This window comes from Nuphar pumila, chromosome 15 (assembly GCF_984573655.1).
Source record: "Nuphar pumila chromosome 15, dmNupPumi1.hap1.1, whole genome shotgun sequence".
NCBI lineage: Eukaryota > Viridiplantae > Streptophyta > Magnoliopsida > Nymphaeales > Nymphaeaceae > Nuphar > Nuphar pumila.
The window spans coordinates 73,347,269-73,365,582 of NC_143263.1; the positions used below are offsets into that span (position 1 = coordinate 73,347,269).

An 18,314-nucleotide genomic window follows, 5' to 3' on the forward strand; every position below is an offset into this window, starting at 1 on the left:
GGTTGGGTCGGGTAAACGGGTTTTCAGGTTCGCGGGTCAGGTTGGCGGGTCGGGTCGACGGGTTGGCGGGTCGACGGGTTGGCGGGTTGGCAGACGGGTTGGCGGGTTGGCGGGTTGACCCACCCGCCTAACCCGTTTATTAAACGGGTCAGCCGGGTTGGCGGGTTGGCATACCCCCAACCCGAACCCGACCTGTTTAATAAACGGGTTATGCGGGTCGACCCGTTTATTAAACGGGTTGTCTTAAGCCCAACCCGAACCCGCCTAAGAGGCGGGTTGGCAGGTCGGGTTGGCCGGTCGTGTCAGAAATTGCCACCCCTATCTATAACAATGATGATCATGAAAAATGTGGCATGTCTAAACCTTACAAAACTTCAACAGAGTGTGATTGAGCAAGCTGGCAAAGCACCATAAAACTATATTGACTGTGGAGTGAGTCAAGTCAATTTTGGCCAGCTTGGGAAGGAATCTTTCTGCACAAAATAATGCAACCAGACAGGCCACCGACTATATGCTTTCCACCCTTTGACTGCTGACCTCATATTCTGATGAGTGTGCATTCATACAGGAGCAACTAAAAAAAACTTAAGAGCCAGTGTGCCACATTTGAGTTGTGGAAATGGGCTTTGGTCTTTAACACAAGTTGGTGGGCAAATCTTTATCCAGGTTTGGATTTGAGCAGACCCTAACCGACCATTGATTCATTGATCGCCTAGGCTCGGTAGGGTATGAATGAAGCCCACGCCTTGGCCCAAGCTAGAACCCTTTTTAGACCAAGGTCAACACATTTTTCAGCAATTTTGAACCAAGGATAAGCCCAAAACACAGAATACTTGGAAAAGTATCTTAGAATCTTAGAAAAGGTAGGAAGCCTCTTAGAACCATAGAAAAAGCTGCGCAAATTCATTATGTAGTATACGGTTGTACCGACTCACCCTGATAAACCGGATAAGTTAGGACACTGAATTTTGAAATCGCATTGTAATGTCCTGGTTTATGCCATTTATCTGGATAAGTTGGTGTACCCAAACACCACAGGTTTTTCAGGGAATCTGTTCTTTCCCCACCTGAGAAAGAGCTTCAATTGATGCAGCTACTCCACCATAACATGCCTAGCCAGGGACCAATGCCCAACGTGAGCTATACCTACAAAAGACTACCCCAACCGACGCCATGTTCAGGGTGTTCAGCAGCACATTGCATTTGTGCAATGTGATTGCACCTGATCCTGCCTTTTTTTGATGAAGAACCATTTGCTTGCCCAAATGGTAAACCCCAGGTCACATGAACTGGCCCACAGGCTTGCCTCCTCAAAGTTGCAAGCGTGCCAATCATAGGGCTTCTTTTGGGATTCGACCCTAAGACATCTAGGGCATCCGAACTCTTGCAGCTGCTCGCTAGCTAGGACCTCAACCATGATGGGTGCTTTAAATTTGGTCTAGTCAATCTTAAACCAATTGGATTTTCATCAACCCAAGATAGGTAGGGCCCGTTATAGGATGCAGTATGCTTAAACTTGAATCACTTGGCCACAATCTCTGCTTACCGTACATTCAACCCAAACACCAATGGTGCTCTTGCTTTTCCATATATGTTTCAATGATATGTGCTCCCTGTGTGTACTGAAAATGGATTACATCTAGGAGCTGGCAAACAGGAGGAAAATATCTAATTGGATTCCAAATCCAGCTGGACTAAGGATTAGATCCATCAAACTATTAAACATTGGATAAACAGATTGTAAATAACTGCTTCATTCAATTCAGAGATATATTCAATTAAATATTTAAAGATGTTGATAAACTTAAAATTAATATGTATTGCATTTTAGTAATCTAAACTTTAATTCATTTTTGCATATACTTCCTATAGCCCTTTTGTTGTGAAAATTGTCAGGTTGAAGTGAATCAATGAACAATAATCGAGAACTTATTGAATTTGATACAATTTGAATATGATATACCATTGGTTTTTTTATTTCAACTTAAAATGTTTGGTTGGTGTGGATATATTCTTTTTATATTCAGATTTTGACATTATTTAGAATAGTTCTTAAGAATTTATTTTGTTAGCATGCAATCTTCTTAATAAATAGTAGATTCTGTTAATTTATATATTTTTTATTAAGGCAAGCGAGAGAGAGAGAGACTATTTGGTTACAGTCATAGTTCTAGTTCTCGATATATTCTCGAAGCTGGATATTTTCAAAAAATGAGTTTTTTTCTTTGAAAAAATTGAGAAAATCTTGCTAAATTAGAAAAAATAAAACATAAATATATATAAGAGAGAGAGAGAGATTAGTTTCAAGCTTTTAACCAAAGTAAGAGAAAGCAATGCAATGAGGATCTATTTCAATGGGTCTATTAAAGTAGTCCCATATCGAAGTGGAACAGCAAAGACTAATTTGCAAAAAAAAAAAACTAAAAAAATATCAGTGCAATGAATGCATGTCACCTTAAAAAAGGGTACAAGTATACTTTGTTTTGTTTTTGTGTTTTATTTAAAAAACTCACGTTAATATCATAAGAAATTTAATCTAAAAGACATATTCAATATATCGTGTTTTAATCAGTAAAATTTTGTTTTTCAATTATTTCATATTTTTTTCATGAGAAATTGAATAAAATGGCGATATTTGTGACTATCTGTATACATAAATCTTGCATGATTGAAAATTGAAAAGGTAACTATAAATCCATAGCAATATTATAACTTTAGGGATAAGTGTCTACCACAACCTTAGAGAGACGTTTTCTGAGGTTTCCTCATTTTCCAACTGTTAAAAGAGAGAGAGAGAGGGATGGCAGTGAATTGGGTGCCTTGCCCCGTTTCGACTGGGGATTAAGGGCATGAAACGGGGATGAAGGTTAAAATCTATCTCCATGCGGGGTTGGAGGCGGGGACGGACTTACGCTTTCCCCCGCCCTGCCCTGTCCCCGTCTCAATCCCTGCCCGGCCCCGCTCCGTCCAATCCTTCAAGGGATGACTACAGACAATGGGGAAACAGGGCCCTGCCCAGTCCTACCCCTGTTTAGATCGGGGATGGAAGACATGAAATGGGGATGGAGGCGGGGGTGGAGGTTGAAATCCATCCCCGTACGGGGATGGAGGTTCGGATTTTGAAACGGGGCGGGGGCGGCTAGAGAGAGAGATTTCACATTATATATATATATATATATATATATATATATAAAGAGAGAGAGGTTTCTATTCCTAATATTTTCAGTTTTTGTTTTTTTTTACAATCTGACCTTACGGATCTGATCCACATGGATTGTTTAGTAGGAATCAACTCGTGCATCATCCGAGTATGACTAGTGAGCAGGTTTTTATAAGGTTTAAAAAAAATCGATCTTCTAAAATTTCTATAAATTTCAAAACTCATAAAATTATTTATATTTTTTAACAAAAAACACAATCCAACAGTTGATTCCTATCAAATAAAACATGTTGAACACATCTGTGAAGAGTGATTTGTAAAACATAGCTAAGAACACTGTAAATCATCATTGTCAATACTGTATGAATGGTAGGAGGAACCAATATATATATATATATATATATATATATATATATATATATATATATATATATATATAAGGAAGTCTGTTCAACCAAAGGAACGTACAAACTATTTTTGAAAGTCCATATTAAAATTGTTTTTTTGCAAATATGACTGTATAGATACAATCTCTATGGTTACAAACCTAAATATCGGTTCCTGTAGCAAATTTTTTCAATGTGTATGTAGGATTTTATATTATGGTAAATCAACAGTTTGAAATTTTTGAAGTTTTCTAGTTCTTAAAAATCTAATATGTGCATAAAAAAGCTAGCAATAAAAGTCAGTTCTTAGGTTTTTTATCATGAACTCATCGGTTTTGTCAAATTTGCCAAAAAATGCATTTCAATATGAGTTTTAAAAGTGGGTTTGTACAGTTTGCATCATCCTTTGGCTAGACAGTGTGCGTATATATAGTCTATTAAAGAGTTGTTCGATTTACTAATGATGAAGGGGCCTCGAGGCTTGCTAGAGGATGAAAGGGTGGAGTCCCATGTTCTTGTTCTTTCCTTTCATTCAAACACTGGAGATATAAAAACCCCATACATGTCTTATCACAGAAAAGGCCTTACCTGTCTAAGGTAGTGAAATCAACAACATATGGGATCACCAGTTCAATCATTAGAGTAGTGTGTAGAATCGCGATCATTTAACTCTCAGACCATCACAAACCTCTTTAAAAATAATACTTGCATTAGGGATGGCAGTGGAATTGGGGCCAATGGGGCCCCGCCCCTCCTCGACCTGTTTGGAACGGGGACGAAGGGCATGAAAGGATGATGGAGGCGGCGATGAAGGTTAAAATCTATCCCCGTGCAGGGATGGACTTACGCTTTTCCCTGCCCCGCCCCATCCCGTCCCCAATCTTTCAAGGGATGATTATAGACCAAGGGGAACACACACACACACACACACACACACACACACACACACACGTTTGGACCGGAGATGGAGGTTAAAATCCATCCCTGGGGATAGAGGCGGGGATGGAGGTTCGGATTTTAAAACTGGGCGGGGTGGAGACCTTGTCCCCCACCCCAGTCGACTGCCATACCTAACTTGCATGCATTTTAGTTAATCAACTTTTGGTTTAAACATTTCTCATGTTTAGATATGTTTTTAACTCAACAAAAAAAATCAATGGTATATATTACACAAAAAGATTGATTAACTAAAAATCAAGAATTTTTATTAAACTGATTGGATTCAAAGTATTGTTTTTAGTAAATAAGCAATGATAAATGAATGTAAAGGTTTGGATTAAGCAAAAAAAACTCATGCAAGTGTGCTTCTTAAAGGGGTATGGGAGAAAAAAGGTCAAGAATCTACACATTTCTGTCTCTATCTCTCTATATATATCATTTTAAATATTTTCGACAAAATCTCAAATCCTTATACTTTAGGTCAGAAAATACCCGTAGACTCATGAATCTTTAGCTCGAGGGGAAGAGATATGAATCTCTCTCATCAAGCTCTGGACTTCACATCCAATTTGACATCATACCATATAGATTTTAACATCTTTGATCACCATGGATCTGATCAAACACACCTTTGAAATTGCATTTTGTTTACTTGGTTTAAGTAATGTAAACTTAAGAAAAAAGAATAATCTTTAATTGCTTTGGAATTGAAACCTTATTCCCCTTCTCTTTTTGAACTATCCCAACTTGGTGATTGGGATGGTGAAACTGACATATTTTGTAAAGTAGAAGTGCTAAATCATCAAGATGGTGGAAGTGGCATATTTTGTAAAGTAGTAACAGTGGCATTTTAAGGAAGTAACAATCGTTAGAACAATGATAATTGAAAACAAAAGATCATTCTAAAAATAAGATGCATGGACATGACAGTTTAAGTTTAATGTGTCATATTTATTTGCTGTTTTAACAAATGAAAAGTTTCTAAAGGTCACTCTGATAGGTAAAATTTTACACATGGTTGTCCGAGCAGACTTGGTTTGCCATCTCCAAAACAAGACAATGCAAGTAATTGTAAAAATATTACATTAATTAACTGCATATCTATACCAAATCCAGCGGAACACCATTTGCATATTTTTCCAAAGTTTCTTTCCATTCCTCACTTGTTTTGTCTAACAGAAAAGACCCTAATACTTTGAGAGCCTTAGGAAGTCCCTTGCAAAGGGAAACAGCCTTCTTTGAGAGATCATAGTATTCTTCAGATGGAGCATCTTTCTCAAAAGCATGGTAACTAAACAATTGAAGCGCTTGTTCGTCATTCAATTCTTTTGGCGAGTATTTCTGGTGCTTATTGGCATTCAGTACGGCTTCATCATCTGTAGTGATAATGATCCTGCTTCCTGGACGGAACCAGTCTTTCTGACCAACCACTGCATCAAGTTGGCTTTCACGATTGACATCATCAAGAATGATAAGAACTCTCCCACCACTAACTTTTTGCTTGATCACATTGATTCCCTTATTAACATCATTTATTGATGAATCTTTTTTCTTCAGAAGTTCACGGATGAGTTCATTTTGCAGAGACACATGACTGTCTTGGTCTGCAGCAGCTTTAACGTCTGTAATGAAGCAAAATGCATCAAACTTGAGAAAGATTCGGTTGTAGATAGCCTTCGCAAGAGTCGTCTTTCCGATCCCCTTTTTGCCATGGATTGCCACCATTCTGACATCATTGGCTTCCACATTCAATAACTTCATCATGTCTTCTACCTTGGGATCCATTCCAATGAGGCATTTTGGTAGAGCCAAGGGAGGATTCTTCAACTGTTGCATGACACTTTTGATAACTTTCTCTATTAATCCATTCTCCTCTCTGCAATAATCCACAAGGAAGAGCAACTTGTAAATAAATGACTGCATAAGTATGTTTTGTTTCCCTAAAACATCGATGAGCTTAGTAACCATGAGGCTTTATCTGTAAATGGGGTTTGGCTAAGGCACTATTGCCTCAATGGATGGTGGAGAGACGTCTGAAGAGAGGGGAAGGCACTTCTGCGAGGCACCCTAATACAGGGGGATGCTAGAGGGAAGGAGAGAGAATCAGATGGCACAAAGGTGTGTGGGAGGCAGGCTCACAAAATGTGGTCAGAAGTGGTGGGAAACTCGACCAAAGAGGCTCAGCAGTCGGGAGAACCCATTCGATTGATGATGGTGGAAAGTAGGAACATCATCTATGTGACGGACAGTCGGCATGAAGACTGGATGAAAGAGCTTTGGTTCACTCTTTTTGCTGGTTTCGCAGGAGAAGAGAAGAGATGAAACGAATGGAGTTTTAAGTTTATTTTCGAGAATCTAAAAAGAATGTGGGTGAGTATTTGCAATTCACTCTGGGATGCAATGGACTTTTTCTTATCAGAGTGTTGAAGGAAGAGGATATGCAACTGATCTTGAGGAAAGGTTGCATTATGCTGTTAGAGACAGATGAATGCACCAAGAAGTTGAGCTGCATGCATTATGCTAGGATTTGTATCGAGGTCCCATTGAATTTCTCGCCAGTTCGAAAGGTTAAGGGGTAGTAGAATTTGAATCGAAAGTCTCCTTCTGCTCCATTTGTGATTCTTTTTGTCATATTAATGGCAGATGCTTTAGAAAATCCCCTCGATCGAATTCCAACAAGAAGGAATCAGAAGATGGGTGGCACCAGTCAAAGCTAAAAAGGTGTGGAGGATTAAGAGCCCTTCAACTAATGTTGATAAGAACCCGCTTGAAGTCTTAAATGAATATTCAATGGTAGAGGATGATATTGAAGCTGTGCAAAACCTGAAGTAGAGGAAAGCAAGATGATGTTTTAATGGCTAACGAAGTTCTTAGGGAAGAAACGCCAGATATTGGTTTGCGATTCTGGTAAGAGGCCGGAGGTGGCGTCGTTAGATATGAATCTAGTTGTACAATCTTCTATCCCAAAGGAAGATATGGAGAAGGAAAGATTTGACAAGAGAACATCTTTAAGGAATGAGAATCCTAACAAATCAACCATCATGAATCCATCTCGCAGATATTTTGAATATCGCACAAAAAAACACAAAATGTTACTCAAATGTAAAATAAACGTTTAAAACACAAATCTCCCAAGAATTTCACTTGCCGAGAAAAGTGACTATAATCAAAACAACTAGCAATAGGGGTTGTTTAGCATGCAGCTCCACTACTAAACAATGCCTTCTTTACCAACTACATTAATCCTATTCATCATGAAAAATTAAGAAGCTGTTTACCATAATAAACAATGCACTATTTTTTAATGAAAAATAAAGAATGCACTTAACCATAACCATTTTTTATGCAGCGGTGCTGCTTGTTTAGCATGCAGCTCCACTACTGCTGACCATCTATCTTGACATATCTGGTGACGAACACCACACCCATCTGGAGAAATGCCTAAATGGACGGCTTACCTTTCAGCCACGCAGTATATTATGTGAAGCTGATATAAAATTGCACACCTTGTTACTAGTAAAACTTCCAGAGGAGTGCCATTTAGGAAGATGGCACAGCACCCACAAAGTTGATCCCTTTCAATGGCTGTCCTTGACAAACCATGTAAAGATGATCATGACCAAGTAGTAAGAGTGTGTTATGACTATTGAATTTATTAGCACTATGTAGGCTCAGATTGACTGCTACCAGATTTACTACATTCAGAGCAATCCTTCAAGTTCCAACCAACAGTGCCTTGTAATTTTTAGATTGAAGCCTACGGGTGAGTCAGGTCATATTGACTCTGGACTGAGTCAAGTCAATTTTGGTCCGCTTGGGAAGGAACCTTGCTGGAAGCAATAATGCAACCACATAGGCCACAGACTACAGTGTCTCCCTTGACATTATATTCTGAAGCTAGTATTATGTTCATATCAGTCAAGGGGCCGGACCACCCTCACACAATGACCAAACAAAAGAGAAAAAATTAAGAGCCAGAATGGTACTTTGAGTTGTGTAAATGGGCTATGGTCTTTAACACAAGTTGGCCGGTGGGCTAATCTTTACCCAATCTTGGTTTTGAGTAGACCCAAACAGACCATGGCTTCATTTACCTGTAGGCCCGGTAGGATCTTGAGCCCACACCTGGCCGGCCAGAACCCTTTTTGTGCATCACCTGGCCGGACCCAGGCAGGCACATTTTCGGCAGAGGTACCACTATGTTGAACGCAGACAAACCCAAAACACAATTACTTGAGAAAGTATCTGATACTCTTGGAAAAGCTAGAAAAGCATATTCGAGTCTTACAAAAGAAGCACAAATTCATTATGGTGTATTCGGGTGTTCCCACTTATCCTGATAAACTGGATAAGCTGGGATACTGGATTTTGAAACACTTTGCAATATCCAAGTTTATCCCATTTATCTGGATAAGTGGGTGTATCCAAACACCACAAAATTTTTCAGGGAGCCTAGGCACAATGAAAAAAAAGAGTGGCAACTAATTTCTCAAGCAATGTTCTAGTTTATCTCATCTGGATAATGTTAGAAAAGTTTTAAAATTAAAATCTTGGTGATTTTGTTTACTACCAAAAGTACCTTGAAAAAGTTTAGTCCCATATCTAAGAGAGAAAAGTTTTTCAAGAGGTTTAAATAGAGAGTATGTTATCTATTCTTTACTTTGGTAAGCCTTGAATCTTTAGGTGGTTTGCGGAGGTGCAATGTGGTGTTTTGATGGCGCACTATGCACGCTCGCGGTGCGAGGTGCATATGAGGCGCAAATATCCGTTTTGACTTTTCAATTTTGAGATATCTTGTCGTTTGAAAGGTTTTAATAGCATTTATATTGAGTTTATGACGCTTTGTCGCTGTTGGACAGTTTTGAAGGCCTTTGATTGACAGTCAAAGGTGGGTGACCGTTCAAGGACCTTTTCGTCCTATTTTCAAACCGTTAGGATTATGGCCATTTATCTCAAAATGTTTTGGCCTGGCTAGTCTATATAAATCTCTTTTTTTTTCGTCTTTTGGATCATCAGAATTTCTGACTCTCCAGTTTTCTCATTTCTTTCTTCTCGGCTTGACTTGTAGAGTTCATGTGTGGGAGAGGTCATCTGTTCTTGCGAAGCAGTGACTCTTGAGGTTCAAGCTTAGTTGTATCATGGGAACTCAGTCGTAACAAAACCCTTTTTCGCATCTTCGGAATTCCCGAAGTGGGGCGATTGAAGTTCTAAAGATAGCGATATTAAGAACGTGCCTCTAGGCTTGAGATCTCTTTTCTGAATTCCATTTTATCGCAAGGTTGGAATAACAGATAAATTGGTGGATCCAAAAACCTTAAATTCTTTAGAGATTCTACTCTATTTCAACCAGCTGAGAAAGAGTAGAGGCTCATTGATGGAGGAGAATGGCATTTAGCCTCCCTTTATCAGTAACGCGGAGAAGAACCTCATACCTGTCATTCTCGAGCTTGAATTCAGAAACCTCCGCTGCTTCTCTGAGAGCCATCCTCCATTCGTTCACCTCCTCTACTCCAAACCTTTTCTCAAAGGCTGGCAACTCCGAGCCGTAGTCTCCCCGCTGAGTCTGCACATCCAAAGGATTGACGTGGACGAAGACGGGGATGATCAGCCGTCGGCACTTGACGATGTCAGAGAGCTCCATAAGACACCATCGTGATTTGGCATACTGCTTTGAGAAGATGGGCACGAAGATCTCCGACCCCTTGATCGCGTTGGACAAACGAGGGCCAATCTTGTCACCCCTCTCCAGTTCCTCGTTGTCAAAGAACGTCCGGATGCCCATTCGGATGAGTTCTTCATAAATGTGTTTGGTGAAGTTATAGCGCGTATCTTCTCCTCTGAAACTGAGAAACACATCGAATTCGAACCGCGGCTCTGAAATCATGCTAGACGTTCTCTGAAACAACCTTTTTTCAGCCATATTTGAGGTATTTTCTGTTACACTGGATGCAGACGAAGAAGATGCACTTTGCCGACGTCGTCGTTGAGGCCACATCTTATACAGTAACGGGCACAGAGATTGAAGGTTGATCATCTGATCTCTGAGGCAAAACCACATTCAACTTTGCGTGGCAGAGGGAGGGGAGAGGTGTATGGGTTAAGGCATCGTCTCGCCCGGATTTAATTATAGATCAATCACTTCCCATAGGCATAAAGGCAAAGTCTTTTCTGCGTGCATTCCACGCCCATTGGTTGACAAGAATAAAGAAACTCTCATCATGGTCGTTTGATGCAGTTCATTGCATCATTGGAGGAATATCATCCAAATTCCAAGATCCCCACCCCAAGAAAAAAGACTGACGAATATAAAAACAACTTTATCAATTCAACATAATGGGTAGCTCTCAGCAGCTTAAAAAAATTAAAGGAGAGGCAAGTGGAGTCCAAGGGCTCATGATGGAGACTGCCGAGTGAGCATTTCTTCAACCCAATGCCATAATTGTTGATGCATTTTGTCACTTAGTCTTTCCACGTATGTGTAAGTAACAAAAGAATGCTGTTATGTTTTGAAAATGGTGTCTTGACTTAACCCATCGCCATCCATTTGCAGCTCTGCCCCCACTTTGGCAGGCTGTACAACAGAAGGTGGAGGGTGATCAGGTGCAGGAGCACATTGCATTTGTGCAATGTGATTGCACCTGATCCTGCCTCTTTTTGATGAAGAACCATTTGCTTGCCCAAATGGTAAACCCCAGGTCACATGAACTGGCCCACAGGCTTGCCTCCTCAAAGTTGCAAGCGTGCCAATCATGGGGCTTCTTTTGGGATTCGACCCTAAGACATCTAGGGCATCCGAACTCTTGCAGCTGCTCTCCAGCTAGGACCTCAACCATGATGGGTGTGCTAAATTTGGTCTAGTCAATCTTAAACCAATTAGATTTTCATCAACCATGATGGATGCATTTTGCTTAAACTTGAATCACTTGACCACAATCTCTGCTTTTCCATATATGTTTCAATGATATGTGCTCCCTGTGTATACTGAAAATGGATTACATCTAGGAGAAGGGAAAAATCTAATTGGATTCCAAATCCAGTTGGACTAAGGATTAGATCCATCATCCTATTAAACATTGGATAAACAGATTGTAAATAACTGGCTTCATTCAATTCAGAGAAGGCCGGCCCTTTCAGGCCTGACTAAAGCCTGTTTCGGACCATATATAGGGTAAACTTAGAATTCAAGCTTTTGAATAATCTATTGGTATTAAGCGTGTGTTTTACTAAAAGCTCAGACTTAGGACCGATTAGGTACCCGAACGTGAACTGATCCATACCCAACTCGACCATATACCTGAACGGCCCATACCTGAATCATCTTCATACCCAATCCATATGAAACTTTCTAATTGACAAATATTATATATTCAATTAAATATTTAAAGATGTTGATAAACTTAAAATTAATATGTATTGCATTTTAGTAATCTAAACTTTAATTCATTTTTTCATATACTTCCTATTGCCCTTTTGTTATGAAAATTGGCAGGTTGAAGTGAATCAATGAACAATAATTTGAATTTGATACATTTTGAATATGATATACCATTGTTTTTTTATTTCAACTGAAAATGTTTGGTTGGTGTGGATATATTCTTTTTATATTCAGATTTTGACATTATTTAGAATAGTTATTAAGCTTTTATTTTGTTATTCTGTTAATTTATATATTTTTTATTAAGGCCAGAGATAGAGACGTTTTGGTTACAGTCATAGTTCTCGATATATTCTCGAAGCAGAATATTTTCAAAAAATGAGTTTTTCTTAGAAAAATTTGAGAAAATCTTGCTAAATTAGAAAAATTAAAACATAAATATATAAGAGAGAGAGAGAGAGAGAGAGATTAGTTTCAAGCTTTTAACCAAAGTAAGAGAAAGCAATGCAATGAGGATCCATTTCAATGGGTCTATTAAAGTAGCTCCCATATAGAAGTGGAGCGGCGAAGACTAATTTGCAAAAGCGCAAAAGGCGGGGACTAATTTGAAAAAAAAAAACTAAAAAAATATCAGTGCAATGAATGCATGTCACCTTAAAAAAGGGTACAAGTATACTTTGTTTTGTTTTTGTGTTTTATTTAAAAAACTCACGTTAATATCATAAGAAATTTAATCTAAAAGACATATTCAATATATCGTGTTTTAATCAGTAAAATTTTGTTTTTCAATTATTTCATATTTTTTTCATGAGAAATTGAATAAAATGGCGATATTTGTGACTATCTGTATACATAAATCTTGCATGATTGAAAATTGAAAAGGTAACTGTAAATCCATCTCAATATCATAACTTTAGGGACAAGTGTCTACCACTAGCCCTAGAGAGACGTTTTCTGAGACAATCAGAGAGTTTCCTCATTTTCTAACTATTAAAAGAGCGAGAGAGAGATAGGGATGGCAGTGGACTGGGGGACAACAGGGCCCGCCCCGCCTCACCCCGTTTGGACCGGGGATGGAGGCAGGGATGAAGGTTAAAATCTATCCCCGTGCGGGGATGGACTTACGCTTTCCCCCACCCCGTCCCGTCCCCGTCTCAATCCTTGCCTGGCCCCGCCCCGCCCCATCCAATCCTTCAAGGGATGATTATAGACAATGGGGAAACGGGGCTGCCCTGGCTCGCCCCCATTTAGACCGGGGATGAAAGACATGAAACAGGGATGGAGGCGGGGTGGAGGTTAAAATCCATCCCCGTGCGGGGATGGAGGTTCGGATTTTGAAACGGGGCGGAGACCTTGTCCCCCGCCCCGGTCCACTGCCATCCCTAGAGAGAGAGAGAGAGAGAGAGAGAGAGAGAGAGAGAGATTTCACATTATATATATATATATATAAAGAGAGAGAGGTTTCCATTCCTAATATTTTCATTTTTTGTTTTTTTTTTTTACAATCTGACCTTAGGGAAGTGATCCACATGGATTGTTTAGTAGGAATCAACTTGTGCATCATCCGAGTATGACAAGTGAGCAGGTTCTTATAAGGTTTAAAAAAAAAATCGATGTTCTAAAAATTTTTATATATTTCAAAACTCATAAAATTATTTATATTTTTTAACAAAAAACACAATCCAACATTAGATTCCTATCAAATAAAAATGTTGAACACATCTGTGAGGAGTGATTTGTAAAACATAGCTAAGAACACTGTAAATCATCATTGTCAATACTGTATGAATAGTAGGAGGAACCAATATATATATATATATATATATATATATATATATATTCAAGGAAGACTGTTCAACCAAAGGAACGTACAAACTATTTCTATTTTTGAAAGTCGATATTAAAATTGTTGTTTGCAAATATGACTGTATAGATACAATTTCTATGGTCAAAAACCTAAATATCGGCTCTTATAGCAAATTTTTTCAATGTGTATCTAGGATTTTATAATATGCTAAAAATCAACAGTTTGAAAATTTTGAAGTTTTCTAGATCTTAAAAATCCAATATGTGCATAAAAAAGTTAGCAATAAAAGTCAGTTCTTAGGTTTGTTATCATGAACTCGTCGGTTTTGTCAAATTTTCCAAAAACTGCATTTCAATATGAGTTTTAAAAGTGGGTTTGTACAGTTTGCATCATCCTTTGGCTAGACAGTGTGTGTATGTATAGTCTATTAAAGAGTTCGATCTAATAATGATGAAGGGGCCTTGAGGCTTGCTAGAGGATGAAAGGGTGGAGTCCCATATTCTTCTTCCCTTTCATTCAAACACCAGAGATCTAAAAGCCCCACATCTATCTTATCACAGAAAAGGCCTTACCTGTCTAAGGTAGTGAAATCAACAACGTATGGGATCACCAGTTCAATCATTAGAGTAGTGTGTAGAATCTAGATCATTTAACTCTCAGACCATCACAAACCTCTTTAAAAATAATACTTGCATTAGGGATGGCAGTGGACTTGGCGCCAATGGGGCCCCCGCCCCTCCTCGCCCCCATTTGGACCGGGGATGAAGGGCATGAAACGAGGATGGAGGCAGGGATGAAGGTTAAAATCTACCCCCGTGCAGGGATGGAGGCGGGGATGGACTTACGCTTTTCTCTGCCCCGCCCCGTCCCCGTCTCAATCCCCGCCTTGCCCCTCCCTGCTCCGCCCCGTCCCGTCCCATCCCCAATCATTCAAGGGATGACTATAGACCAAGGGAAAACATGGCCCTACCCCGCCTCACCCCCGTTTGGACCGGGGATGGAGGTTAAAATCCATCCCCGGGGATAGACGCGGGGATGGAGGTTCAGATTTTGAAACGGGGCGGGGGCGGAGACCTTGTCCCCCGCCCCGGTGGACTGCCATCCCTAACTTGCATGCATTTTAGTTAATAAACTTTTTGGTTTAAACATTTCTCATGTTTAGATATGTTTTTAACTCAACAAAAAAAATCAATGGTATATATTACAAAAAAGATTGATTAACTAAAAATCAAGAATTTTTATTAAACTGATTGGATCCAAAGTATTGTTTTTAGTAAATAAGCAATGATAAATGAATGTAAAGGTTTGGATTAAGAAAAAAAACCCATGCAAGTGTGCTACTTAAAGGGGTATGGGAGATAAAAGGTCTAGAATCTACACATTTCTGTCTCTCTATATATATATCATTTTAAATATTTTTCGACAAAATCTCAAATCCTTTATACTTGAGATCAGAAAATAACCGTAGACTCATGAATCTTTAGCTCGAGGGGAAGAGATATGAATCTCTTTCATCAAGCTCTGGATTTCACATCCAATTTGACATCATACCATATAGATTTTAACATCTTTGATCACCATGGATCTGATCAAACACACCCTTGAAATTGCTTTTTGTTTATTGGGTTTAAGCAATGTAGTAAACTTAATAAAAAAGAATAATCTTTAATGGCTTTGGAATTGAAACCTTATTCCCCTTCTCTTTTTGAACTATCCCAACTTGGTGATTGGGATGGTGAAACTGGCATATTTTATAAAGTAGAAGTGCCAAATCATCAAGATGGTGGAAGTGGCATATTTTGTAAAGTAGAAAAAGTGGCATTTTAAGGAAGTAACAATCGTTAGAACAATGATAATTGAAAACAAAAGATCATTCTAAAAAATAAGATGCATGGACATGACAGTTTAAGCTTAATGTGTCATATTTATTTGCTGTTTTAACAAATGAAAAGTTTCTAAAGGTCACTCTGATAGGTAAACTTTTACACATGGTTGTCCGAGCAGACTTGGTTTGCCATCTCCAAAACAAGACAATGCAAGTAATTGTAAGAATATTACATTTATTAACTGCATATCTATACCAAATCCCGTGGAACGCCATCTGCATATGTTTCCAAAGTTTCTTTCCATTCCTCACTTGTTTTATCTAACAGAAAAGACCTTAATTGTACAACCTGCAAAATTTTGATAATTATTGAAATAAATAAATGTTAAAATTCTTCAAAATAAATATGATAATATGATATGGGTTTGATCTAAATGAATCTTGAATCTGAATAAGATTAAATGGATCCAGTAATTCACTACAAGAAACCTGTGGATTAGCGACGACCTAAATTTGTCGCTAATCCGTCGCTAAACAATTTAGCGACGGATTAGCGTCGGATTAGCGACGGAAAACTTTCATTGCGAATTTTTCGACGCTAAATAGTGCCAGAACTTATCCGCCGTTAATTCCGTCGTTAATTTGTGATGGATTAGCGACGGATATGATCCATCGCGAGTCCTTCGCTATTTTAAATTAGCGATGGATAATATCCGTCGCTAATTCGTCGTTAAATTTAAAATAAAAAATAAAAAAAAATTTGCTCGTTGTCAGCGCGTTCTTCACGGCGGGGGCGCTCAGCTTCAGCTGCGACTCCACGCGGATCTTTGCGAGCTGCAGGGGGAGGAGCAACGAGTACGGCATAGGGGTGTGGGACGACCACACCGGGAAGCAATCGGATTTATCCTTAACTATGATTTGGTTAAGGGCCTTGTAGTTGATGCAAAACTGCCAAGATCAATATTTCTTCTTTACCAACCGTATCGGAGAAGAAGATACAACTTTTGTTGGCTTGTATGATCTCGTCCTTGAGCATCTCTTTCACTAAGACTTGATCTCCAACTTTTGAGCACGAGTATACCTGTATGATCGGACGTTAGCCAGTTTGGATCCTGGCAGGATGGTCAAAATGTGGTTGTGAGGCAGTGGCGGAGGAAGGCCCTTCAGCTCTCCAAACATGGCATCAAACTCCTAGAGTAGTCCTTCTAGATCAGATCCAATCTACTTCAATGCAGGGCCCATCCCCTTCACTGCCATCATCAAGTAAATATGGCATACTCCCTCTATTACCGCCTTGGCGAGTTGTTTTGACTCTGCCATAAAAGGAGGCACTCATGGCAGCACGCAGATCTCCACCAGCCATCGATTAAACTGAAACTGCATTGTCATATCCTTAATGTTCCAGTTAATGGAACCTAAGGACTGCGACCACTACATGCCTAGCACAACATTTGTGCCCTTCATAGGCATGACATACATGTTCGTAGACAATATCACCTCCTAAATCTCCAGGCAGATGACAGGACAAAGAATGGTATATTGTAGCTACCACCTCAAAGGGGTGTTGGGGCGTCGTTTTGCACTTGGATCTATTGGCAGTCTGCACACACAAAAAATTGTATATGGACCTTGTGTCTATGAAAATCGAGATGCTCATTTGGCCCAGCCTCTCTGGTACTCTCATCGTCTGCAATACCTCAACTCCAGCCAAGGCATGGTATGAGATCTTTGAAACCTCTTTCGCCATGTCCTCACTTATGTCCTTCAGTTCGGCCTCACTATCCTCACCATCTTTGGGCTCACTGTCACATAGGTACAGGTTAAGGGTTTTACATTGGTGCCACCTTACCCAAACTTTATCACAGTTAAAGTAGTGGCCCTTCCAACATCTCTCCTCCATCTACTTATGCATAAGCATCTTGACCTGGATTGTAGGTTGCTCTCCTGGACTACGACCTAGGGGGTTCGGGTCCTTGAGGTGCCCTACTGACAATCTGGTTCGATCTCTCATGTAGGGGTCAAACTCGGTCGGCTAGAGGGCCTTGTACTCTGAGATGCATACCCTCAGCTAGATATTCCCCTATCCTTGGTCCAATGTGAGTTCCACTGAGATAACTTCTCCTGGGCTACACACATCAACTCAAATTCATGTGTCAAGGATGTAGGTCTCGCTGCTTGGACCACAATTTGTAGGTATGTCTTAAGCCTGAGGAGAAACATTTCATTAAGCAACTCTTAGGCTACTCAACCTTTCAAACTCGGGCTGATATTTCATGATGTTGCCCTATTGTCGGATCTTGAACAACATCACATGGTGGTTGGTGTATGCAAAGGGCTCAAAATAGATTACCAGGGCATGGGAAAAGGTTTTTCAGGGAAAGGTACTCATTTAGGTCTTGAGCCAATGATACCAATGTATGGCCTCATCTTTCAGATGGATAGAGGCAAAGGCAACTCGGCCTTCCTCGGGTGTTCTAGCAATCCAAAAGATTGCTCGGCACAGAAAACCCAACTGGTAGGATCATCGTCAGCAGACTTAGTGAAGTCCAACTAGGGTTGGCGTGTAGATCCATTGTCTGAGTCGTGACCATGGACGCCTGAAGATACTTCCCTGCGCTTCACAGTTTTGGATACTCTGCAAAATCAAGAGGACTTGTTGACATGAGCCCTTGTTGGTGTAGAAAAGAATCTGATAAAGCACCAAGAACACATATCTTGTTGATCTTGGTCTACAAGAAAAGCCTCACGCTCATACCAAATGTTAGAATCCGGACCTAAGAAGGGGCGGATTCCACAATGGGGATTAGGGTCTAAAAAAGCCT

The 18,314-nt window shown here is 39.7% G+C and overlaps 1 protein-coding gene across 1 annotated transcript; it reads right to left on the minus strand.

Moving 5' to 3' along the window:
- Positions 1-5,440: 5,440 nt before the first annotated feature.
- Positions 5,441-10,552, minus strand: LOC149815597 (disease resistance protein RPV1-like). Its single transcript, XM_089990681.1, has 2 exons — positions 9,918-10,552; positions 5,441-6,361 (listed from the first exon to the last, which is right to left on the minus strand). Exons 1-2 carry the CDS (start codon positions 10,541-10,543, stop codon positions 5,587-5,589), a joined length of 1,401 nt encoding a protein of 466 aa, XP_089846807.1. The 5' UTR covers positions 10,544-10,552; the 3' UTR covers positions 5,441-5,586.
- Between the last annotated feature and the right edge of the window lie 7,762 nt (positions 10,553-18,314).